This window comes from Colossoma macropomum, unplaced genomic scaffold (genome assembly GCF_904425465.1).
Source record: "Colossoma macropomum unplaced genomic scaffold, Colossoma_macropomum, whole genome shotgun sequence".
NCBI classification, from domain to species: Eukaryota; Metazoa; Chordata; class Actinopteri; order Characiformes; family Serrasalmidae; genus Colossoma; species Colossoma macropomum.
The window spans coordinates 37,531,964-37,559,301 of NW_023494785.1; the positions used below are offsets into that span (position 1 = coordinate 37,531,964).

The window sequence follows — 27,338 nt, forward strand, 5'->3', positions numbered from 1 at the left end:
AAAGAAACAAAGAAGAAAGAAAATGTAAGGTATTTGATGGGAGGATTATAATATTAACTGTTGATGTAACAAATAATTCCAAACCTTTGATCAATAGTGTTAAGAGTATCTTTCTGAGTGAACGTAGATGTGTGTTGTACCTTCGACTCTGACGGTGATGTTAGCTTGTTTCTCCAGGCCTGGCACTGTAGGGACAGATGCGACACACACGTATTCACCAGCATCTGCCAGAGTGACGGACTGCAGAGAGAGTCCACCTGTCTGAGACAGCTCCTTACCACCCTGCAAGACACACACACACAGGTTAGGCGAAGTGCTTTCACTTGAAAAACCTGTAGTAGGAGTTAACGGAAGGTTCACTCTGACTGTATCTGACGGCACAAACACCCAGCATCCACCTTATTCTTACGCTGCACGATGGAGTGGCTTATGGACAGAACTTGCTGCAAAGTGTAAACAGACTGATATGCCAAATGCTGATAGCATCATAACATGATAGAAATGTGGGATATTTATTCAAATGTAAATAATCTTTATTGTAGGCCCGTTTTGCAAGTTCACGTCTAGACGTAGGGTGTCCCGATTTTTGTTGGAATAGAGGTGAAGGGTGAAGTGTTGGGGCTACATGGCACTCCAATGGAGGTTTTTCAGAGACATACTCCGAACAGAGTGTTATAAGAAAAAAAGAAAAACCAGCAAGACAGCTGGGCGAGCGACAAAAGAAACCCACAAATGTGAGTATTTTCTCTGTTAAAAAATAACAATAACCACTGTATTATCTGAACTTTATGCCATTTCAATGTATTATCTTCATAATAAGCATAAAAAAATTGTTAGAAGTATGCTCATGTCTTGTTAGCTAGCCACCTAAATTTCCCATTCCACCTTAAATAGTGAAGCTGTTACATTCTGGCACCTCAGGCATCAGAACTGCTGCACTATTTAAGGTGCAAACAGGAAAATTCAAACGGGAAGCTGGCGAATAGCTGACTTCAGCTTCATATCACTGAAGAATTAGGGGTGGTTGATAATAAATAATTGTCATATCCCCCTCTTTGACGGCATATGATGCCCTAAATTTAGCAGCAAGCGAGGTTCCTGAACTTTACCCTCCTCTGCTGTCCCTGCAGACTGGCAGTCACCTACAGAGCACCGCTAGTAGCCTGTTAATTAAGTAATGTTCTTTTTTATTTGAGGGTCCCATTTCGTAGGGGAAGATTTCAACCACTACCCCTGTAACTCAGTTCCAAGAGGCAAGGGGTAGGGCTAAAAATAAGAAATGGGATTGGGCCTTAATTGGACATACAATAACTCAACAAGTAAGCATATATTTCTCAATTTAAAAACAGTAATGAACAACATTTCCATTCTCCAACTGTATATCTGCCATTTTCTTGAAATGCCGTGGTCACATGAAAATGAAGGTGGATACAAACTTTGATAATGCAATGTGAAAATTCTATTTAATCATCCTCGATCATTCTAATAAAACAGCCGTTGTCACTTTTTCAGTCTAAAGCCCAACTTTGTGGATAGTAAATGCCACTAAACACATGACGATACATTGCATCAACAAAAGCTGATAATGTGGCTAATCAGTGGTGTTACTGAATGTGTTGCATGAACTTGTTATTGTCTTTTAATTGCTTCATGTGCCTGGGCTGTTAGTTTACACACCATAATAATTTTCACCCATAAGCTATTTAATTTATTTTTCCTTTATCATTAGAGGAGAAATACACAAAGCCAGCATGTCTTGGAGGCCATGGATGATCAGTTTGTGTTGTTTTTTTGTTTCAGCTCTTGCCAAATACAGTTTTCAGGAGCAATGCAGAAAATCTGTTGCTGTGACACTGGCTGTGTTTGCATGCAAAGATTTTTGCCAATCTGATTGAATGCATTCTGATTATAGATTCAGACTGATGCTCACTCTACTCAACAATCTAATGTAAAATCTCCCTTTACATGCACACTACAAGTAATCTGATCCTAAGTACCACTTAGTGTAGACGTTAGTGAGTCCAGTCAGAGTGAGATGAGCAGCAGTGAGCAGTGCTTGTGTTTTTAATTACTTTAAAATGATGTCAGACTCAGGAAAACGTACTTCACATGTACTTATTAAAGAAGGCAGAGTGGAAGACGTTGTGTTCTGAGACACATAAGATGGACATCCGTCCGACCACCGTCAGAGCATAAACTTCGTCTCCTCTGCAGACCAGTTTCTGCTCCCGCCATTTTAAACGTTATCAACTTTTACTATGATGCGATGGCCATGCGCAGAACTGACTTGAACTCTACGATAGGGAATGTAATCAGATACAAGCTTTACACAGCTATTATTCTTCTATTTAAGAGATTATTTACAGGATTACCCATCTCGTTCAATCAGATAGAAATTGCTATCCCGACATGGACGTATTCTGTTCCGATTGAGCTATTAGTCGGATTATTAACAGATCATTAGGCTACAAGTAAACGTCGCTATTGATCAAAAGTCCCTTCAACAAAATATGAATTAGAACTTAGAAGTGTTTTATGTTTTTTTTAATAAAGGAAGAATAATCCTTGTATTTTTAATTTGTTGAAAGAAACATTGTTGCCACATGGTCACATCTGCAGGTTTTTGTTTTCCAATTTACAGATTAATCAAAGTCATAATGGGATAATCGATTATGAACATAGTTATTAGTTGCAGCCCTAAAGGGAACTGAATACTGTAAACCGCCGTGCACAATCTCTCCGAACTATTCTGAACTTTTGTAACCTTTCTGTAAGGATCTCTACTACAGCACTTTTATCCTGACAAAACATTTATACTTCTGTTCAAATGTGTCTTCCCAGGAGAAAACTCAAACACCACTGAGCACTTCCCACAACCCATCTGCTAAACCGGCACCACAAAGAAAGGCATCAAAAAGCAGAAATAGAAAGTATGAGGGGAGGAAAAGTAAGAGCAAAGAGGACAGAGGAAAAAAATGGGACTTGCCTTCATCCAAACCAGGGTGAAGGGATCAGCAGATTTGGTCTGACACTGCAGGTCCAAGGCATCACCTCCTTTGAGAGTCAAAGGGCCAGCAGGTTCAACAGAAACTGGGTCCAGATCTGAGAGAGAGGGCAATGGAGACTAGTTAGCATTCGACTGAAATTCTGAACACAGACTAGTACAGCTCAACACTGTATTGTACACTGTTTATCATCACTGTCGGAACAAAACCTCATCTTCAATAAAGCAACTTTACAGGAGAACGAAAAAAATATTCTAATCTAAATGGTCTGAGTGGATGTTAATGAAACAAGATTTTATTCTACTTAATTTTAGACGATTTCTGTTTATCCATTTGTCATGAACTGCTGAGACAACGTAAAGAGCAGCTGGTATTTTCAAATGACATCAAAAATCACAAAATGGAGATACATGGTTTTGTTCCGACAGCGACGATATGCTGCTAACGTATCATTGGAGTCATCCAAAACTTTTCTATGTCCAAAATGGTAACTTTAGGTAAAAACGCTGTCAAACGACTAAAATTATTAGACATTAGTGGGTTTTCCATCCAACATTTTTTAGATGTTTAAAAATGCGCAAAAAAAAACCCTGAATCCTGAGAAAATCCAAAATTTTCCAAAAAGAGTTTTACACCAGGACGAGGTGGGAAAGTTAAAATATCACTAAAGCCAAAATGTGACAAAGTGTAATGGAAAAGTTTTTTTGAATAAACAATGACATATCAAGCTCTGAGTCACATGATTCCGTGATTACTACCAATTGTCCAATTGCTTTTTGAAGGTTGCTTTCGACATTCCGAAATGCTTAATCCAAAGCTCATTTGAAAAACTGCTCTGCACACTGTGCTCCCAAATTTGTCTGGTGCGCGGTGGACGTTGTCAGGATGGCACTGAGATTTACGCCCTCATTAGGAGGGCCATTGCTTGTCCTACCCGGCATCTCTGAGCTTCAAACAACGAGGCCATAAAAAAATGGCAAATGGCTTTAGATAATTCTACTTATAGTAAAAAACAAGTTCCGTCTTTCCATTTTGCTCATTTCGATGCAGCCCCTAGTCATGGTAGCCTGAAATTTCTTTGCAAAACTGTACTGGATGAAAACATGACATTAATTGCTTTTTTCCCTGTGGAAATTTTTAAATGCGCACATCATTTGGGAAACTTTGTAAGGAAACCCGGCCAGTGTTTTGAGTTTGTGTTGGATTAATCACATTTGTCTTATTTGATCAAATTTGAACTTGAAGAAAGATTTTTTTCATTTGACAAGATCACACAGTGTCACTGAAGCACTACTCTAATAAAGCACCAAAACCTGCTAACATCTCAATCCTGATAGCTCCCCCTCGTGGAGAATATTTATCCTGCTAAACATGAGTGAGTTAAGAGCCAATTTGTTACAGTTTCACTGGAACAGATTTATCACTTTAAACAATTTAAAAACATTATTTTCATAATGCCGTCGCAGGGTTAACGACCTGAACATGAAAATCATGTGATTTCCGTAAGGTGAACACAGTTTCCAGTTTCACCACTGATGTCCAGTGAGAGCAACAATGTCTCAAGTTCCAACAACTGAGTATATATTTCATATATAATTAATTGTTCTAACTCCTCCATGATTGTAGCTCTCGCTCTCGGTCACACAGTTCTAGCCACAGTGGAGCCTCTTAAGGGGAACTGTAACTTTCAACTTTGCAGTTGCTTTTGTTAATTTGCTGCTTGTTAATTTTGCCATAGGTCTCCTATAAGCATGGTCCAGTGTAATCTGTCAAAGGTGAAGCAAAGTGCAACAATTGTGGATTCTATCATAGCAATATACAGTGAGCTGCAGCTGGGCTTCAGCCTGCTGTTTGGCACCATTAATAATTTATGGTGTTAATTAATGCATTGACATTGACAGCCCTAGAAATAAGTGAAATGTATAACACTGTGATATTACAGTAGAAGGTTATTGAAGGATATTTGATGATACATATTACAACATTTCTTTTTTCTGAGGTTCAACAATTTGGAAAGAACAAAACGCACTAGCAAAATTGTAAACCTGGTCTACATCTGTCTCTTTATGACACATGTAGTTGTTCAGTGTTCTGGAAAAACTGATTATGCCCACGATATACTCAGAAAAAATATGAGAGCTCAATTTACCATAATAATGATAACATATCATCATATTGCCTGCCACATTAAGGTAACACGATTTTACTCCAAGTGATTTTGGACCACTTGTGCGCACAAGCATTTGCAAAAACTAACTGAGGCAGTAAAAGCTTCCATTACTTGTTATCTACCTTATCCCAGTGCAAAGCTAAAAAAGACACAATGTCTTAGCTGAGTATCTACATTCATTATAAAAGGGAAATTGTCTGAAATTGCTTTTTTAACATACACAACAACTGACACTTGATTCAAATCCATTTCAACTCACGGTGCACTTTGAAGGCGAGAGTTCTGGTTAGATCAACAGAGGCTTCAAAGTCCAGAGCTTCACACCTGTAGGTGCCAGCATCACTACGAGTGACTTTTTCCAGCGCCAATAAACCCGTGTCAGTGTGTCCAAGTTTGACCTGCGAATGCAAAAGAGAAAGAGGCAAAGAGTGAGCAACAACTCAAGAATAAGCGTGAGGAATCACTGAAAGAGCCTTGGCGTTTGGTGGTTATTTCGTCCTCACATCGCCCTTGTAGAATTCAAACTGAGGCTGAGGGTTTCCATCCGTCTCACACTTCATCTGAACCCTGTCTCCTTCTTTGATCGGGCCCTGGTTCACCAGTGTGAAATCCACGTTCTCTGCTGGATCTGGTGGAGAAGAGCGAGGGGGGAGGTTGGTATTGAGGGGTACAACATCATATTTTAATAAAACCACCACTAACTGCAAATCCATTTCCAAAAAGCTGAGACGTTAGGAAAAACACAAACTAAAACAGAATGTAAGATGTAAATAAAAACAGCAATGATTTTTATGTCCTTTTTGAAAACAGCTGTTGTATAAGAGCAATAGAACGCTCAAGGTCATGCATTATAATAGCTGTGATGATCTATTGTGACCAAATGTCTTCTCGATGTTATATGCAACACAACAGCCTGTTTTCTTGCTTAAATTTGCATGCATCAGTGTGAAACACTTACAGTACACTGTGAGATTGAAATGATCAGAGCTTTCCTTTCTGATTTGTCCGTTGGGCATTGCATACTCCACGGTGCAGTGGAAAACCGACTTGGCATCCTCCTTCGTCGGCCGCATAAAGAGAGTGCTGGCCACCGTGAACAGACCCGATGACTCTTTCACCACTCTGGGCACCATGTAGGTCTCTGAGAGAGATTGAGAGGGAGATGGAAAAAAGAGAGAAAGACTGTCTTATGCCAGATCCACAACTGATAAACACTTTTCATGCTGCTCAATATGATGTTCAATAATCTGCTAGAATACTTTTGGGGTCCCCAAACATTTTTAGTAAACAGGCTTTAAAGAAGAAGGCAGGTTCGAGCTTAACAGCTGACCTTAGAGGTAGGTCTGGTTGACTGTTGACATCATGGGCAACATTTGGGAGGGCAAGGGGAGCCATTTGCCTCCACTGAAATGTTCGTCAACTCACTTTAATTATAGAATATTGATATTTGTCAAAACTATCTACTATATACAGACTGAACTCCACGACGCTAGGGGGCAGTCTGCGATGAGTTTTCATGCAATGCAATGCAATGCAATGCAAATGCACGCACTGCAGTCAACAAGTTTAAATTATGCCGCGGTCAAGAGCCCTCTTGCACTTCACTAAGGTAGGGCGTAGTTTATACTTTGATAAATATAGGTTATTTGCTAAATATAGGTTTTATACTTACTATATATCGTATGACATGGCTTCCCCCCGACACAAGTCTCAAATGTTGCCCATGGCTGTCATGATATACTTTTTTCATGTCATCCAATACATATACTTATTCAATGCATTTAATGTTTTTCCTAATGATCACTTTTAATTATCAATGGCATTTTGAAACACGAGGAAAACAAAAGGCTTATTTTAATACACTTGTATAATATATAAACAAATTATTAAGACAGAGAGACATAAAACAATGTATAAATTGTACAAAGAAATCAGTTTAAAGACATTGCACCACTGCTTGGTGTTGTAAGTGAATGGCTAGACTTTCTCTCTCTGTCTAGCAAATAAAAGGTGCTCATCGCCAGGTAGTGTTCAAATATGACCTGCTAATACCAGACTGAGGAACCAATTCACTGATCTTTCTTGAAAATTGTTTGTGTAACTATCACCCAGACTTACTGGGAGGGTGCTTTAGATGCACTACTCACTTTCTTTAGAATCTGTGACTTCTGGTAGAGGCTTGGAGTCTTTAAACCAGATGATACGAGGCTGTGGGTGACCATTCCTGCTGGTGCACTTGCCAACCTGAACAACAGACACACATAGACACACAAGGTAGGTGAAGAGCTTTGATTTGAAAACCTGTAGGCATTACTGGAGGGTTCACTGAATCTGTATCTGATCTACTGAAGTTTGGAAACGGCTTCTGCTCTGTCATGTAACAAACATACCTCAGAAGACTGATCCTGGCTAGCAAAAATGTTACGGGTATTGTCAGTCACCACTGGCTTCTCTGGAGAAACTAAAAGAGATAAAGAGAGAAGAAAAAAGAGGTATCTTGTTAATTGAGCTGATTAACGCTACTGTTATTCAACCTACTGAGCTTAAATTGATGCATTCAAAGTGATGATATGCAGAAGACTAATATGGAGCTGAGTCTACAGGAAGAAAACCTTGTATCTCCAAAATGATAACTTTACAGGAAAAAGAAAAAACCTACTTTACTTTTAATGTAAGTTGATGGAACCAGACTTTTTTCCAAGCCATTTTGGGGACGTTTATTTTGGTCCTTTCTTCATGAAATTTACACACAATGTAAAGGGCATTTTCAAATTATGTCAAAAACTGAAAAATGGACAAAAATGGAGATACGAGGTTTCCTTCCGACAACAGCGAAATGTTACTGTTTCCTTATGTTGCAACATCAGCCATTAGCCCAGCTCCAGCAGACTTCTCTGGGGAGGACAGTCTCTCGGCTCTCATTCACAATCATTATACAAATTACACAATTATGGCTCTCAATGCTCCATCTGGACAGGAGCTGCAGCGATAGCCTGCTCTGCTGTAGTCCCTGCCCAGAGCACATAGACATAATAAACCCATGCAATTAGGGCACAAGCACACCCACCCACATGTACTGTATAACAGGCTGCACAATGCAGCCAAAAGACTGGTACTGTGATTGTACTGATACATATTGTGATTATGATCAGGAGCCCTCGGCCTACATTATTTGACTTGGATTACATGAATACCTTGATTAGATGGCTCATTTGCATATGTATTGCAGCCTTCTCTGGTATCAGCATTGAAATGACGGAAAGGCAACTACTGCAGTAATGATTAACATATGATATATTGTGCAGCCACAGACATGTATATACTCTCTATATATATGTATACTATATAAATGCCTAGGTATTCACTGAGCACTTTATTAGGAACACCTTTACCTTCATACAATTATCTAATCAGCTAGTCGTGTAGCAGTGCATAAAATCTTGCAGACATGGGCCAGTGATTTTGACTTGTGGCATGATTGCGGATGCCAGATGAGCTGGGTTGAGTTCTATAACTGCTGATCTCCTGGGATTTTTATGCATAACAGAATGGTACAATAAAGAAATGCTTATTGATGAAAGGCGTCAACGGAGAATGGTCAGACTGGTATGAGCTGACAGAAAGGCTACAATAACTTAGATAACCACTCTGTACAATTATGATGAACAGAAAAGCATCTCAGAATGCACAATACATTGAACCTTGAGGTGGATGGGCTACAACAGCAGAACAAACTACAATGTCAGGTTCCACACCTAACCCTAGCTAATAACAGGAAGCTGTGGCTGCAGAGGGCACAGGCTCACCGAGACTGGACTGGAAAAATGTAGCCTGGTCTGATGAACCTTGAATGCTGCTGAGATACAAAGATGGCAGACTCAAAATTTCGGCACCAAGAGCATGAATCCCCGGACCCAACCTGCCTTGTGTCAACAGTCCGGGCTGGTGGAGGTGGTGTAATGGTGTGGGAAGTGTTTTCTTGGCAAACTTTGGGTCTTTTAATACCAATCAATCATCGCTCGAATGCCACAGCCTATTTAAGTATTGTTGCTGACCATGTGCAACCCTGAGGACCAAAATTTACCCATCTTCTAATGGCTACTTCTAGCATGATAATGCAATGAAAAGTCATCTCAAACTGGTTTAATGAACATGACAAAGAGTTCATTGTTCTTCAGTGGCCTTTCCAGTCACTGGCTCTGAATCCAATAAAAGTCTTTTGGGATGTGGTAGAGCGGCAGTTTCGCAGCATGAAAGTGCACCTGAAAAGTCTGCAGGAATTGCATGATGCAATCATGTCAACAAGGACCAGAATCTCAAAGGAATGTTTCCAACATCTTGTGGAATCCATGCCATGAAGAACTGGGTCTGATCTGAGAACAAAGGGAAGCTCTACTAGTTTTAGTATAGTGTTCCTTATAAAGTGGAAATGGGAAAATCAAATAAAAACACTCTTGCTACAGATCTGAAAAAACAAATGTTTCCACATGTGGTTCTCTCCATCCTTCCACTGTGAGGAGACAAATGACTGCTATAGGTCTGAAAGGATGAAAAGAATAACATTTGCAAATCAAACAAAGAAGCTGCTGATGTTCTCAGAACAATGGACTGACGACCTCACAGTCTAGACCTTAACATTGGAAGTGTGGAAAAATATCCCAACAGATTTCTTTGAAAAATTGAAAGTAAGTTTCCTAAAAAGAATGGAAGCTGTAACAAAAACAATAGAGAGCCATAGTGGGCACACCGAAAAAATTAGATTTAGTTGTTGAAACTTGCGTGAAATTTTCTGTAAAAATACAGGTTTTCTGCTTCCTTTCTAATGCTAAAAAAATTAATAGCTTGTCATAAATGGTCATTTTGACTGGAAATTAAACAATTTGGTATCCTATAACAAGAATGAACTCACAAGTGCATGGCAAATATATCACTTACAATGAAATGACCATAAAGCTGGATGCTCTATATGTCTTTATCCAGGGCCTTTGACATTTTTGACACATTGATCACTTGCAGTAAAGTCCATTTTCATTTAGATTGGTTAGCTAGTGTGTGGTGGGGCTGGAGGCAGCGTGGTGTTCCCTGGAGTAACTTCAGGTCAAGTGTTATGCTTGAGGATACAACACTGACGTACGCCCCAAGCGCTCATATTAAAAGTCTTTTAGTAGCTTATTCCCACTGGGCACCCCCGAAAGCAGTCCGAAAAATTAAAGGAATACTCCACATCATCTCTAGCACAAAGGACAGGGAAAATAATTTCAACACGATTCCCCATTCCTCATTCGAAAAGAACAGAAAATCACCTGAAAATAATGAAGCTATAAATGAAGCTATTGGTCAGCTGAATTCAGCAAATGCCCAATGGCAGTACAGATTTAAAGTGCATGTAAATAACTTTAGATTCTTTTCTGTCTAAAGGTCAAACTAAAAGTCACTATCAAGGACAGGCTGTCCTGCAGTGGTCATTACCACACACACACACACACACACACACTCACACACGCAGAACCCTCGGCAGATGTCTTAAGGCTGGCAAAATGACATCCATCAAACATGACAGGTAGAATTGCTGAACTAATCAGTTGTGTCAAATGCAATCTTCACAGTCATAACTGACTCTTGACTAACTCATTAGAAACATTACTCTAGGCTAATAAATTGAATTAAAAAGACTTGGTCCATATGTCTCATATAAGATTTACTCTAGGCAAAGGGAGAAGAGAGTCTACAAAATACCCCCTAGGGATTCTAGAAAGACCAGACTACACTCTCACCTATAACATAAATAGTAACGTGATGTGAGCAGTAAACATTGCGCTATATAAAATTGTTTGTTAAGATTAAAAAAGTAGCATTACTGAGTCAGGAGGCCCAAAAACATGCCAATTCATTTAAAAGTCGGGTCAGTTTCGTGGGAGTTTTTCGGACAATGTCGTATGTTTTTATGTATTAACGTCAGGCCCAAAAAAGAAGATCCGGCTCAATGTTTAGGTCTCAAATGCAAAATCAGCATTACCCTGATGAAGACATAATGTCAATGGTAGATACTTGGAAGACATGCACTTCATCAGGTTCTCTTTGAACGCTCTTCATCAGATTCATCCCCTTGGGAAAGGGGTCTGAAACACAACCCACCTTACAAAACATTCCTCCGCACAAAAACAGCTTAAAATAACTGATTAATTAGCTGTTTAGGATAAAAAAATAAAGTGTTGTTGCTAATATGTGGCAAAGTTGTTTTTAAACTTGAATAAGTTTCCAATCATTTGAGGTATCAATGCACTTCAAATTTCAAGTTAAAACTGCTAAGTTTTGATTTCCAAGCAAGACACTGGGTGTTACTGTTTTGTGCGCTATTTTATTTTGTATCATATTTTGGAAAATATTACAGGCTGAATCAGAAGACATCAATCACTTGATAATGTAAACTTAAAAAAAATATAAACAAGTGCAGTTCTTATTTGTTGAGGCTTCTGGGTAAATTTCTGTTGCACACAAACTCTACTTTTTTTCCTGATGACTGGAAATTAAACACACTGAACGGTGGTCTCTGATTTTTTCTTTGATAAATAACTTAAATATGTAAATTAGCATTAGACGAATGATAGTTTAGTACATTTGTTAAGGCATTCATATTTAAGAACTCATGTTGAGAATCATTTACAAGCTTTGGCGATTTGTGTGAGTTTGTGTTTGTAAGGTCAGTATGTGGTCCGTGCAGTGAACCGGACTTACAGAAAACCCTGAGCTGGGTCTCGTCCTCTTCGACACCAACGGCGCCTCCTCTGACCTGGCAGAAGAAGCTCATTTCGTCCTCCACGTTGGTTTTAGAGATGACCAGGGTCATGTCAGGTTCCATGATGACACGGTCTTTAAACTGACTGATTTTTTCCAGGCCACTTTCTGTGGGGGACCTGTAAGCTATACGTTTCCTCGTGCCTGCAGAGTCCTGCACACACACACATAGAGAGAAAAAGAAAGAGATATATATATATATATATATATATATAGAGAGAGAGAGAGAGAGAGGGAGAGAGAGAGAGAGAGAGAGAGAGAGAGAGGCTCAGATTATGAAGCTTAACTCTTAGAAGTCGCAGTTATGACCAGCAACAACAAAAGCAATTTTGCAAAATTTGTGTTTCTAGTAGAAGAGGAGATACTACACCCCACTAGCTTTCCCTCAGCTTGACCCCTGATACTAGTGCTATTACTAGCCAGTTTGCGGATCACGTCATTTAAAAGTCAGGTTCTGGGTGCCCTTTTGTAAATACTCGTCACACAGTGCACAGATGCTGCGGATGTCGAAGGTTAAAAAAAATTACACTCACGATGAACCACTGGACCACTGGCTGGACGGAATTATCAGAGATGGTGTAGCTGCAGGGCAGTCGAGCAGTTTCTCCTAGAATCACATCCACCTTGGGACTCACTTTCACTGTGATTCCAGCAAGACACACTGCAGAGAGAGAGAGAGAGAGAGAGAGAGAGAGAGAGAGAGAGAGAGAGAGAGAGAGAGATGTGCTATTAAAATTGTTTTTTTTTTTTTTATCACATTATATCCAAACAAATTTGGGACAGTAGAGAAAATGTCAATAGAAACAGACAGCAATGCTTTGTGACCGGTATTCAGTTGTACCAGCACAAAAAACAAGATATTACGGACTGTACATGGTGAAATCCCTACATTTCTTGCAGTTGTGTGTGGAGAAACATCTTTCTTAAACTGTTCGTAAACTGCCAACCGAGCCTTTTGTGAATGCTCCTTTATACCCAATCATGACAGCATCACCTATTATCTATTCACCTCTCTACCAAAGGAAAGTTCCGAAATGTGTTTTTGATCATTCCACAACATTCCCAGGTCTATATTACCCCTTTCTCAATTTTTTGGAACGTGTTGCAGGCATCAAATTTTGGAATTACAAAAAAAGGAACATCAAAAGTTAATAAGGTAAAATCAACTATTTAACATATATTTAAACGTAATAATGTCAAGCTTTTCAACAATGTGGCATATGCTGAACTGTATCGCACAACCCTGTGGAATCCCAGGCCTGATCTACGCTACATCTGCAGTGTCAGCAGATCCCTGTCCATTTGCAGAGCTAATACACCATCCAGCAGATCCATAGCTGGGATTTAGTTTCAGAGACCCTTCCACACCACTGTGGTCTTGTTTTGAAAAAACCCTTCAACCCTGTTGAAAATAAACACACTTCTGCATATTTTAATGCACAACTATTGTTTATTTGCTGAATTTAACAGATGTGGCCTAAAATTTGGCCTCCACTACATTTATGGTTTATGCTCTATTTTATACCAATATGTTAGACTCAAATATTAATGCAAATAAACAGAAAATGTGTACTAAAATATGCAGAGTAATGCCACATTTTTTCTGTTAGAAAATCAACAAAACATTTGATCGGGGGTGTTCAAACTTTTGCACAAAATAAATAACAGCACAGAAATCATTCTCTCTGAAACACAAGAGCCGTTTGTCTTTCGGCACTCGGCAGGGCTGCCCGCTGTCGCTCCACGGCCATTCTAATCTCAAGCTTTTCTAGCTGAAGTGCTGGACTGAGCTTCATTTACTGTAACCAAGCTGACCAGACGCCCGCTCTATTCAGTTTGGCAGCTCCAGGGGCAGCCACGGTGAGAGATGATATACGCTCACACACTAAAGCCATTGTGCGTCTGCTGCGTGTAACCGCAGCTGTGCACAGAGCCAGGTGCAGAGAAAGAGAGAGAGAGAGGGGGAGAAAAGACAGACCTGTTGCTCTGTTGATAACCTTGAGCTACGATAGGATTTGGTAGGGAGGCCACCGCTCAGTGCAGAGAAGGCATTAAGGGCTAATAATATGTGTAGCTGAAATGTGTACTCCACAAAAATGTTACTATGAAAAAATTATTGAGTTCAGATGTAAAAAATCAAGCACATAGCCAGGCAATCTCCTTAGACAAACACTGGCAGTAGATTCCACTGAAGAGCCCAGAGACCTTAAACATGGCACCATAAAAAGATGCCATTTTTTCCACAAGTCAGTTTGTAAAATTTCTAGATCTGGCTAGATCTGCCCCAGACAACTGTAAGTGCTAGTGTAAAATGAAAGCGTCTAGAAGCAACTACAGCTCGGCCATGAAGTGGTAGAACAAGCAAACTCACAGAGCACTGCCTCTGACCTCCAACCTGCCTCTGGAAGCAACAACAGCACAGTAACTGTTCATCAAAAGCTTCATGAAATGAGTTTCCATGGCAAAACAAAGCTAAAATCACAATGCCAAGTGTTGGCTGAAGTGGTGTAAAGCTAGACTGGAATGTCTTCTCAGATGCAGATGCCAGGAGTACACTACCTACTAGAATGAACAGTGTCAAGTGTCAAGTAAAGTTTGGTGGAGGAGGGATAATGGGCTGGGGCTGTTTTGCCCCTTAGTTAAACTGAAGGGTAATATTAAATCTACAGCATACAAAGACATTTTTGATAATTATATGCTTCCAACTTTGTGACAAAAGTTTGGACAATGCCTGATCCTGTTCTAGCATGACTGAGCCCCTGTGCACCAAGCAGAAATGGTTCATTGTAGAGAAACATTGCACAGACTGCTCTGATTTCTTTACAGTGGTGGTGACGGGAATCAGGGGATGTGATGTCTATTAGGCTTGGGCGATAATGTAAATTTAGACAAGCGATTATCGTCTCCAGAATTATCGCGACAAATGATATTATCGTGTTAAAAATTAATTTACAAAGAAAACCCAAGTGAGTGGGCTTTTCAGTCACGTGATCATTTTATTGCAGCCTATGTAAGTGAACTGCTGCATCTCAGTGGAACAGCAAAGGAGAATTATAGCAGTGAATCTTAATTCTGGAAAAAACAGTTATGTTAGAAGAAATAATAATAATTATTATTAATATTATTATGATTATAGTCTTTAACAACCTAGATTGTTTCATACTCAATTAACATCTCAGGCACCGCTGTCTTGCTTAAGTACTTACGGCTTGGCAGCTCGTACTGTGAATTCAAGGTCTGTATTGCCGCCTTTGATGATGATCCGTTTTCTGCATAGACGCCATGTAACACTGTTAACATCTAACGGTTCTCCGTGTTCGTCTGGTCGGAAACCAAAATATTGGCAAACGGGCGCGGTAACACCCTTCTTCTGTACGAGCTCATCCATTTTCACCGTCCAGGGAGACGGTCACGTGTAGCGGAGCGTTTCATTTGCATATACCCAGCATTCTTTGCCAGACTGAAACACTACATTCTCATCTTTTCAAATGGCGTTTTAAAAAACGTATATTTGTAGTTAATTAGTTATGTTTGCATGGTCTATACTTAAATGCCGTCTTTTCTGTTATAGCTTAGGTCTAAAATTTTAACCTACCATAGATTAGAATGCTTGTACAAAGTCAACCGTTAAATACAAAGAACAACAAAAAAGGAAAAGTCACATGGCAAAGGTACATGATAAAAAAAAAATGAAACAATAATTTACTTAATATCGTCACGTTGAAATAATCGCGATATTCGATAATACCGTTTAGCGCCCCAAGGCTAACGTCTATGCGATTAAACTGTGCAGAAAGTTTCACAAATCTCTGAAGTTTCTCATGAAACTGCAAATGCCAGCATCTGCAATACTGGGAGGCTCTGCTAAGAGGCTACAAAATGCTAATAAGACATATATTAGTCTTTCCAAGAGTTTAATCTCTTCTTGAAAACCCTCAGGAATAGGCATTCAAACGCATATATGACGGGTACATGCTTCCCTTTGAGAGACCAAAACAAAACAACGCCTTACGAAAGGCTTGCGCTATCAATTCCCTTAGGGTAAAAAGGCATACTAACACACTCGGGTGTGTATGTTTGTGTGTGTGTGTGTGTGTGTGTGTGTGTGTGTGTGTGCAGGCTGTCTGAAATGTGCTAAAAGCGTTACAGTCCAGAACAGAACTAAGCATCAACACACTGAACACACTGCGGCACTGGACCCAGATAAACCCAGCAGACTGCAGTCAGTGTAAAAGACCACAGCACTCTGAAATCACTATGATCTGAGAGCATTTATAATGCAGGACTAATCAGCCTAATGCAATCGGCTCAGCCAGCAGGCAGCAGTCTGACTTTAATTAACCCTTAGGAGTCTAGAGTTATTACTGCTGTTTTGCTGTAGTACATAAATGTAAATGCATAAGTAATTATATAGTAGGGCTGCATGATAAATAGTATTTTTGATCTGGCGACATCAGAATCACTTTTCTGCAACCAAAGCACGTCACACATGCAGCGTCAGAGTGACGTAACTAGATTGACAGGAATTAACAAGTGCTTATCTGCACTGGGCCTGAACCATTTTCTCCTGCATAGAGATTTAGCTACTTAACCATTCGGCTAAACCAGAGGTCAGCAACCGAAATGTTAAATGTTCAACAAAAATCTAACTACAACATTTTATGTCCATTTTACCATCTTGGCTGTGAATATGTCTCAGTATGTGCTGATGGACCAGTATAGACTAAATAATATAATATAAATGAAAAAACAGACTAAGTCTTTGCTCTGCTTTAAGCTTTAGCTCAGCTATAGCCACTTTTCTCACATCTCCAACAGGAAACTTTTCCGCAAAAGTGAATATTTTCTTGCAAAAACTCATCGATCCTGAACTACTGCAATGTAAAATACTTTAAATATGATGCCTATTCTTAGTCACAGAGCTGTATGTCATATATGTGTGATGCAGTAACATCCACATTTACAACAAACGTGCATCACCATATTGACCATTTTACCAAATTAGTTTATTATGAATTATAGAACTGCTTGCTGTCTGTAGTTTTGTGATCAAAATGAGACATATTTTACTCTACACTTTTCTCAGTTTATTATACTTCCTTGTGCCTTTGAAAGACATTTGTGACGAGTGGGGGAAAATGCTTTGATTCAGCTTTTGTATAGTGCATTTTAACAGAATTGTCTCATTTGTGAAGAACGGCTTGTTTTCTGATTCTACATTCCAAAAAGAAGACACTGTCATTGGTCAACTATGTCATTATATATAGAACCATTTCATGCTTAAATGGTTCTTTGCATGGTGAAATTCTTCAGACTGATGGAGAATGTGTTGTACATGGTTCTATGTAGAGCCTTTTTAAATATGGTTCTATATAGCACCAAAGGATTCCTCTGTTGATACTATGTCAAGCTTGTAACAATAGAGGAACCATTTTTCATGCTATATAAAGCAATCTTCAAAAAGGCTAAACATGCAAATGGTTCTGAGTGAGTGTTCCTGGTTCTTTACAGAACCACCAGCTTTATGAAAGAACCTCTGAAGAACCATACTTTTTAAGAGTGTACCCTGTGACAAACTAGCTGTTCTCAAGCTAAAAGGTATGAGATGAAAAAAGACCAGGCTTGTAACATTAGCTAAGGTAAGAGGCCATTAGCATTTGTCTGTTTATCTAAAAGACTGAATGCCTTTCTCTGTATACATTTCCAGCCATATGTGATGAACTGTGGCTTTTTGTGGCCTCAGTATGGCTTTAATTGAATGTAGTAATGGCAAAATGGTCACAGAGTGCAGCCACCCGTCAATGTGGAGTGATGGCGCCGGTGCACTCCGGACGCTGGACGCTGTACGGAGGCCTTATGTGTTCAGCAGATATCGAAAGAACAGAAATGAAACAAAACAGCGCACGAGAGAGGGAAAGAGAGCTGTCCCCTGAGAATGTCAACACTTGTTTGATCTCTGACCCCACACAGAGGTGTGGATGTCCTGCTGTGCGACCCTGGTAGAATGTCAAACTCGCACACACACAATATTTCGAACTATGTTTAAGGCAGTGAAGCTAAAATCAAAGCTTCAGTGTCACTTTAATCGGGTTTAAAAGGAAAGAACAGGCATTTTTAACGACCGCTGGTCCTACTCTTAAATGAAATAGCCGTTAGCCAACCAGGTTCTGGCTAAAAGTCGAAACTAACGAATGTTTTCGATAGTGGAAAGAATTCTGAAGTTCAAAGAGCTTTTGCTCCCATTACAACAAAAATGATAAAACTAATAAAATAGTTTTTGCAAAGGACTTTCAACTCATTACTGCTGGTAATAAAATGCATGTTGTAATTTTAATTGTATTGTAATCTGAATTAGTTCCTAATCACAGCTCAATGAAGCAAGAGGGGAAATTCTATGATCGTTCAATCCATACCACAGTTGTGTCTGTAAGTGTGGTCTGTTTCAAAATATCTAACTAAATACTGTGATGCATATCAGGCCTTAAAGTATTACCACTTAATCGTAAGTGGAAAGGTAGAAATATGAAAAATATATGCATAGCTAAACAATAATAACTTCTAAGGATTAATTAAGAGAGTCCAGACTGTTCCGGGTTTCTTCGGCTGAGAGGGAAGTAAGTGCTGCGGTTGACCACACACTAAGAATACTGACCACACACTAAGGATAGCTCCAAGACAGAGCCACTTCCTGATGTTGTCTGTATGCGCTAAATGCCTTGGAATATATTAAAAATGCACTGATGGAACATTAACATATTAAAGATCAGCCTGTAATATTCTGACCACCATTTTGGTCCAGGGGCTAATATGAAAATCAATGGCGTAATGAATTTCACTAAAAACCAGAGGATTTTAGCCCAAAATCTGCCAATAGGCTTAAATTTCAGCAGGATAATGACCCTAAACACACATCAAAATCCTAGTCACAGCTTTGCAATGGCCCTCTCAGTCTCCAGATTTGAACCCAACTGAAAATCTGTAGTGTGTACTGAAGAGATCAGTCCACAAACGAACCCCCCAGGAAAATCATGGAACTGGAAATGTTCTACATAAAGAAGTGGTCCAAGATCCTTCTAGTTCTCCAACCTTGTTAAGCATTATACAATGTAGAAATGGGCTCAGTGCTGTTGAGGCTTTAACAAATATGAACAATGGGAGTTTTTTTATTTAATACATTCTGTTTTGCTCATCTTTTAAAATACTGTATTGTATATTACATTAACAATTTACAAACGATACATTATCTGGCCCTATTATGCACAATAAAGCTGACGTTCTTTATCTGTAATTGCATCTGTCCATTAGAGACGACTGTACTTGAGATTAATTGCAGGCAAAAAAAAAACAGATCACTCTCCTGAATGTGAGAGCCATGTGTTGCGTTTGTGTACACGTCTGCCTTTTAAAAGTGCCGTCCCTCTTCTATCTCTCCAAAAAACGTCCTCATGGGGCCTTGTGGCTCCTGCCGGCCAGCTCCTACTCCGGGGAGCAGCTGTACAGACAGAGAGGGGCAATTAGGGGGTAATTAGTGCCCCTCCTTTTCAGTGTGACCCCCAACAGAGTTTAGGAGGGGCGTGTGTGTGTGTGTGTGTGTGTGGGTCAAGGGGTCCGTTAACTGACGGAGAGGAGGATAATCTGATTTGGAGAATGAAAAGGAGAGCGCAACGGAGGATGAGCGACAAGGGAGGGACAGATGGGTACAGGACGTCCCGACCACAAATGACAGACACTGACAGACACTCACACTGAGAGAGCAAGAGCGTGTGGACACATGGACACACATAAACCAACATATTCAGTGTTAATCTGCAGCATACGGCAATCACACTGACTCATATTCATCACAGATGAAGGTAGAAGTGTGTGTACATTGGAGCATAATAGTTTAACCGCCTGAAAAATGTTACAATAATCAATAACTAAGGATACAAATGGAAAATATTAATGATGATACTATTAACTAGTGTTGTGGTCAAGGCGACTAGACCGAGTCAAGACCGAGATCTGGTCACATTGAGTCCGAGACAAGACAAAGACTTTGTAGTATTCGATTCTGAGACCAGATTAACAATTTTTTCAGAGTATAAAAATATAATAATAATATTTTGTAAAATACAGTATTAAATAATGTACAGCCTAAAATTATTACTAAATGTCCAACTTTGCATTGTAACTTTTGGGAGCAAAAGCAAGTTATTCTCTGTCTCTTCTTCTCGAAAACCAACTGAATATAAACCAAACATTCATTTTTATTACAAAATTATTATTAAAAACTTTTAGCTCTGCTCAGTTAAACCATCAGAGAAAGGATCAATTAGATTCTCAAACAGCAGCCAACAGATTTTATTTAAACATGTACAGCAGGGATCTCAAATTCAAAGAACCTGGAGACAGGTGGTCAAATAACTACTAGGCAGGTGGTCTTCTCCAAGGGGGGTCTGGTTAAAAAAAGTGTAGGAAAAAAGTGTCCAATATCTTTTTTTTTCATGTATGGATTTTAACCCCTTAAAATCAGAGGCTTATTACATACTAAGGCTTATTATTCAGTAACTACAGGGACTTCAATGTAAACTGGCTGAACGCATAGCTGCCTCACAGGATGGAATACCTCGCTGTCTTGAACAACAAGCAGCCACAATGGCACGTCCAGATACGTCGAAATGCCCGTGAAATCTATACTCTGGACGGCGCCGACATCAGTGATGCCAAGGACACTGTGAAACTTCTGAATCCTCTGAAAACGGCCACCAGTGTGCTGTCCAACTCCACGGTGTCACAATTGTTTTCGGAGAGTAAACATTCTTTTTTTGTTTAAATTAAATGCAAATTTGTTCAATTTTGTACAAGAAAAGTACACATTATTTGAATTGTTAATCTTCAGAAATAAAGGAATATTTTCACTTGGATATTTCATATATGGTGAAGCTACAATACAATATATATCGTTTATAATCGTTTATAAGCGCTGTTCTTATTCATTTCCGTTAACCGCAGGAGACTAAAGTTTTTTGTTTATGAACTTATACAAGCAAATGCATTGTATCGTGAATCGAATCGAATCGTGAGCAGAGTGTATCATTACACCCTTAATGAGTAATACAGGGTGATTCAAAAAGATGAATCTGATTTCAAAGCGCTATATTTTTCCAACCGTAAGGCGCCTAGCAACCAATCACATACCAAGTGAAAGAGGGGGTCATAGAGTTTCTGACTGTCTGTGGAAGATGGCTCCCTTCAGTCTGCGAGGAGATGAGACCCCTGAGCAGAAAGCGTTCTGCGTTCTCCACTTCAATAAAAGTGAATCCATCATAACTGTGCAGTGTGATTTTCGCCTGCACTGAACCTCCAACAGCTCAGAGCGTTCGTTGTTGGTTCCACAACACTGGATGATCTCCGAAATCGCACTGACAGAGCCGTGAGTACAGTGATGCCCGACATGCTCAATCGAGTGTGGGATGAATTTGACTATGGCGTTGATGTTGTCCGTACAGCTGGAGGAGGTTCATACTGAGGACTTTTAAAATTACATAATAAACTTTATGTTCACTTAAACCATTTACAATATGCTGCATTGTTCTGTAATGGTTTACAAGTGAAATAAATCATTTTGAAATCGGATGAATCTTTTCGAATCACCCTGTATACACCTCCCATATATGAATGTTTTCTATCACATATCGTTAACATAATTATAGTTATGACTGAAATATATGTCCCATATTTAAAAAAATGGCCAAGTAAGTATGTCCATATGTGACATAAGTTGGATATAAAGGAAATCCATATATGATAATATATGTCATATATACACCGATCAGACATAAATAACATTATGACCACCTCCTGGTTTCTACGCTTCCACTTAGTATATAGGTACACTTTGTAGTTCTACAATTACAGACCTCACAGAGCAGGCACTATTTGGGTGGTGGATCATTCTCAGCACTGCAGTAACACTGACGTGGTGGTGGTGTGTTAGTATGTGTTGTGCTGGTACGAGTGGATCAGACACAGCAGTGCTGCTGGACTTTTTAAACACCTCAGTGTGACTGCTGGACTGAGTCCACCAACCAAAAATATCCAGCCAACAGCGTCCTGTGGGCAGCGTCCTGTGACCACTGATGAAGGACTAGAGGATGACCAACACAAACTGTGCAGCAGCAGATGAGCTATCGTCTCTGACTTTACATCTACAAGGTGGACTGACAAGGTAGGAGTGTCTAATAGAGTGGACAGTGAGTGGACACAGTGTATAAAAACTCTGCTGTGTCAGCACAACTCGTACAAGCACAAAACACACTAACACACCACCACCACATCAGTGTTACTGCAGTGCTGAGAATGATCCACCACCCAAATAGTACCTGCTCTGTGAGGGTCCACAGGGGTCCTGACCACTGAAGAACAGGGTAAAAGGGGGCTAACAAAGTATGCAGAGAAACAGATGGACTACAGTCTGTAACTGTAACTACAAAGTGCACCTATATAGTTATTGGAGCTGATTAAATGGACAATGAGCGCAGAAACAAGGAGGTGGTCATTATGATATACCTGATCAGTGTATTTGAAACCCATACATTGCCACATATCACATTTCTACATGGGTTAGGATAAAAACACCCTACCTATAGTTTTAATCCAGAATGTATTAATAAGATGATTTATCACATACATACTAAATGTTTTATACAGGTATCTATCTACAAATATGCTCTATGGGAGAACATTTCAACAAGTTAGAACAAAACTGGCGCAGGGTTTGTGTGCCTTTGTTTTAAAAAAAACAATGGTTTCGAATTTTTAGATGGCGTGTGATGCAATGTGCCACATCCTGTGTTCTGTGGCCTTTATCACAGTATACTGTGTGTTAAAGATATATACGTTCTGTCTCAGGTTCTCTGAAGGAGAGACAGCTCTTTCCCCTCTTCCAGCAAACTGAAGTTCAGGCCCAGGTGCACAACGAGCGCTCACTCCATATCCACAACTCACGCACACACAATCGCACTCACTCAATCACAGACACTAGCACCCAGCAGGAGAGCAGGGCCTCATTATGAGACCAACCAGCTGCCTCTCCTCTTCAACTCTCACTTCTCTTTCTTTCTTTCCCTCTCCGTTTCTCCCCTCGTCCTTTTTTTTCACCCTACAGCCGCCGTCCTTAAAACAAAATCAGCCCCCATTAAACTCAGCGCATGTCACTTTGCTTCTTTTCTCCTAACCCTTTTATACTCGTTTTAAAATGTCCCCCCACCTCCATTTTTCAGCCCACCCCCCCAAAAACCTTTCATTCCTTTTCATAACAACAGCACTCAGGCGCACACTGGGAGGCCTGATGTGTCTGAGTGATGAATGCTTTGATTAGTATCATTACGGTGGGTACACGTACACACACACACACACACACACACACACACACACACACACTGTTAGGGGTGGGCCAAATGTTTGGATGCTAGTCTGGATTATTATTTTTCCATCTCAGGTTTATTTAAACAATGTACTTTTCTTTGCTACTACTGTCACTGTATACAGCTGGATGTGCCAGGCCCCCCGAGACCCCCTCTACACTAAGCATGAAGGCAGTTAAGAGAGATGTTACATTAGATATGGACAGTGACACTGACGTGGTGGTGTGTTAGCGTGTGTTGCGCTGGTCTGCGTGGATCAGACACAGCAGTGCTGCTGAAGTTTTAAACACCTCAGTGTCCCTGCTGGACCGAGAATAGTCCACGGACCAAACCTATCCAGCCAACAGCTTCTTGTGACCACTGATGAAGGACTAGAGGATGATCCACCACCCAAATAACACCTGCTCTGTGGTGGTCCTGTGGGGATCCTGACCATTGAAGAACAGGGGCTAACAAAGTATACAGAGAAACAGATGGACTACAGTCTGTAACTGCAGAACTACAAAGTGCACCTATACGGTAAGTGGAACTGATAAAATGGACAAAAAGTGTACTTAATAAAGTGGCCGGTTGGTGTTTAATAATTAATATCATGTTATCTCTCTTCCCTGTGAAACAAACCTGGTGGTTGGTGCTCTTATAACACGGCTTGGTCGAGGATTTATGATATAACCTTAGGCAACATTACTGAGATTCAGAGAAGAACCACCTTCTAGGGCCTTCTAGGCCTTCAAAGAAGGACTATTGATTTCTGGGAACTATACAAGCTTGTATGTTTTAGTTCATTTTTATTTAAGAGAATCACACTTGTATTTAAACTCTCCCATTTCATTGTTCATTTTTAGGATTAAATTCTTGAAACGCTGAGAAAAAAATTGGCCAAAGAATAACTTTCTCCATGCTATCTAGGTAGATATAGTGAAGCAAGCTCTCCTATTGGTTAGGACTTTAAGAGCTGAACAGAAGTCCTAACGCATTAGAATAACCATCAGCATAATTACTGAGTGACAGAAAAATCAACCAATCACGTTTTGGTTTCCAATAGTTGGAAAAAAAATTTCACTCTAAGCCTTCTAGAAGTTTTAGATACATCAGTGACGGTGAATACCAGCAGCAGCCTAACTAATGGGTTGACAGAAATGGAAAACAGCGGCAGCAGCTCTATACCAGGCCTCTCTACTGTGAAACTGCTCCAAGGTAAAAAGTCTTTGAGAAGCTTCAAATGTCTGTTTTTAATCTAGAACTGCTTTTCATGATTAAGTAAGAATTTAGAATTAATTTAATTTGAAGCTATCAGTGTTTCACAATGTCCCTCTTTCATGTGACTTGGCTTATCTACATGTCATTGCTAGGATTCTGTGAAAAGGCGCCGCTGCTGAACTGTAAAGGTGGGTGTCCTCGGTGTGACCTGTCTGCTAAAGCGATCGAGAGATGTGAGGGCAGAGTCAGCGTGTGGCGCTAAACAGGATTAGCCCGCCTCTGCGTCTCTGTTTTGATGTTGGCAAAATAAACACAACCTGCACGAGGAAGCCTGGACAGAGAGAGTGACACACACACACGCGCGCACACACACACACATGCACGGATGACCTGCAGCGCAACCAATAAAGCAGGACGAGCAAAGAGAAGTGCATGCATATATTTAAAGCGCTGACGGTGTTCGTCATGTATGTGGCCAGTAAACTAACGATGACTGAAGTGGTTAGCCACCATAGAATTATGTTTTTGGTGGTTGATGTTTATTTATAGCTGGTATTTTTGATGCACACACACCCACATGTTAACTTCCAGCCCTGCACTTGTGAGTAACTAAGTGCATAATATTACACTTTGCTACTATGATACCCGATACTGCCTTACTGACAAAAAAAATGACCAAAGCGTCTCATTCGCGGCTTCTGTAGAGCAGCTGGTTCTGGTGCGGCTTTATCGCTAACTAGGCTACCAACTCAAGTTCATATTATTTAGGCCAAAAAACTGTAAAAAGATATTTCTCTGACAAACTAACATGTTCTCATGTTGTCCACTGAAGAGAAGTATCTTATCAGTGAAGTTGTACTGGTTAGCTGTAGTGTTAGCACATTAGCCCATCTGAAGAGGCAGCCTCCATTAGCCTCTTGATAGCAGTGCTATTACCTAATAATGAGAGCCTACAGCCGTATGCGGACAAGTGGACGATCTGAAAAAGCAAGTTTTATTTGATTAGACACCAAGATTAGAAGAAAATAACTTGATTAAAACACGTTTTAGGGCAAAAAACGTCTCACACATCAAGCTGAGTGTTCATAACAATTTCATGTAGTAACTTTCTGTGAGGGAGCTTTCAGAGGTGGACGTCTGGTCCCTATCAAAACCACTGTGAACAATTCTGACAGTAAGTTTCTCTAGAGTGCAGCATTTTACACCATTTCGCATCACTCTGAATGACTTTGTTTACATCTTAACTATTTAGTTATGCAGAAAAATTGGTTGAATTTTGCTTATGCTTATCTCAAAATTTGTCAGAAATGGAGATAAATTCCAACAACATCATTGAAGAAAAAAACCCACACAGTTCAACCAAGGGACCAAAAAAAGGCAGAAATAGCATTTTAAGGTTGTTTTGAGGAGGGCTTATATCAGGGTTGTGGCAATGGACCACCAAAACAAATGTCGGTGCATTAAAGGAACCTCCAGAACAGCCACGCCCACCACACTCGGGGGCCCACTGACATTTGCAAAAGGTGACAGTCCCGGTGTGAGCATGTGCATACCGAAAAACACACGCTTCCCAAACAGCGGCCTCCTGATAAAGTGGATTTACATAATTACTTTCAACAAGCGCAGTTCACAGCCAAGAAAACCAGCTCTCTAAACACTCCCAAACAGCGTAGACACTGTATTTGACTGAAAATTTCCATTTTAGTGTTTGGAGCTCACAGTTAGCTCAGTATGTCTTTGCTATTGTGTAGAAACAGAGGTTGTCTTCTCTGTCAACTAGTTTGCTGGGTCTCCGGATTGCTTTAAGGGTTTTCCACCCAAAAATGTAACAACCCATCAAACAACATCCAAATTATATAAAAAAACAGTCGAAAAACAGCATTTGAAATATAATGTACATCAAAAGAGAGCATTAAGCTACAATGCAGGCAGAAAATCATAACATTAACTGACAGCCCTCCATGCTGTAATACATAGTCTAGGATAGCAATCAAGAACATTTTAGAACAATTTAATGGCAGCTTAAGTGAGTTTAGAACATTTGGTGCCTTCTACTTGATCAGCCACATAACAAGTAAATGGACCGACCTGACCTCCAAATCTAGTTCATTTCAGGCTGGCAGATTCTGTGGTCCCTGTTGTGCAATATTCTTTTATAATGTTATTCTATCATTCCGGGATAATGCAACTCATTATGTCCTAAATGACCATTTAACTAACCAGCAGAACTGTAGAGACGACTGTTAAATCGTGAGGTGTATTTGCATTAGTGGCTGAGATTGTGAATGTGCTCTAGGAGGTTCTGGCCATGCCTTCAACATCAGTGAATAAAATAGCTGTCAATCACACATAAATATTACAATCAATGTATTGCTGTAGTTAGGCCCATGTAAATATATGCTGCCCAATTTAACAGTACAGTTTATGAATAGTGTCAATACATATAAATATGTAAAACATTGACTCCCCAGCCATGGCCAAACTTAATTTTATCCACCTGTCACAACACATTTTTACCCACACAATTCAACCAAAAATCACCCAATTTGGCATATAAATGCTCAATCTGGCAACATTAGTAATCAGTCGTAGTATTTTTGGAGAGAATTACACTTAAAGTTAGATATTTCTGCAAAAGGGTGTTTGGATTATGTAATGAGTCTCCATATAGAGTTGTATGCAAAAGTGTGAACACCCCCCCCCCAGTCAAATAACATGTTTCCTTGGGTTAAATTGCCACATTCTTTACAGGGAACTTAT

At 39.8% G+C, this 27,338-nt stretch overlaps 1 protein-coding gene across 4 annotated transcripts in view; it reads right to left on the reverse strand.

Moving 5' to 3' along the window:
• bcam (basal cell adhesion molecule (Lutheran blood group)) overlaps positions 1-27,338 on the reverse strand; it is an 88,006-nt gene that overhangs the window by 14,685 nt on the left and 45,983 nt on the right. For all 4 annotated transcript variants that reach the window (XM_036593296.1, XM_036593320.1, XM_036593313.1 and 1 more), the window contains exons 2-10: positions 12,504-12,631; positions 11,911-12,124; positions 7,566-7,636; positions 7,323-7,419; positions 6,134-6,316; positions 5,679-5,803; positions 5,435-5,573; positions 2,987-3,102; positions 141-282 (exon numbers count right to left, since the gene is read on the reverse strand). In XM_036593296.1, coding sequence (XP_036449189.1) covers positions 141-282; positions 2,987-3,102; positions 5,435-5,573; positions 5,679-5,803; positions 6,134-6,316; positions 7,323-7,419; positions 7,566-7,636; positions 11,911-12,124; positions 12,504-12,631 — 1,215 coding nt within the window. The remainder of the gene's footprint in view (positions 1-140; positions 283-2,986; positions 3,103-5,434; positions 5,574-5,678; positions 5,804-6,133; positions 6,317-7,322; positions 7,420-7,565; positions 7,637-11,910; positions 12,125-12,503; positions 12,632-27,338) is intronic.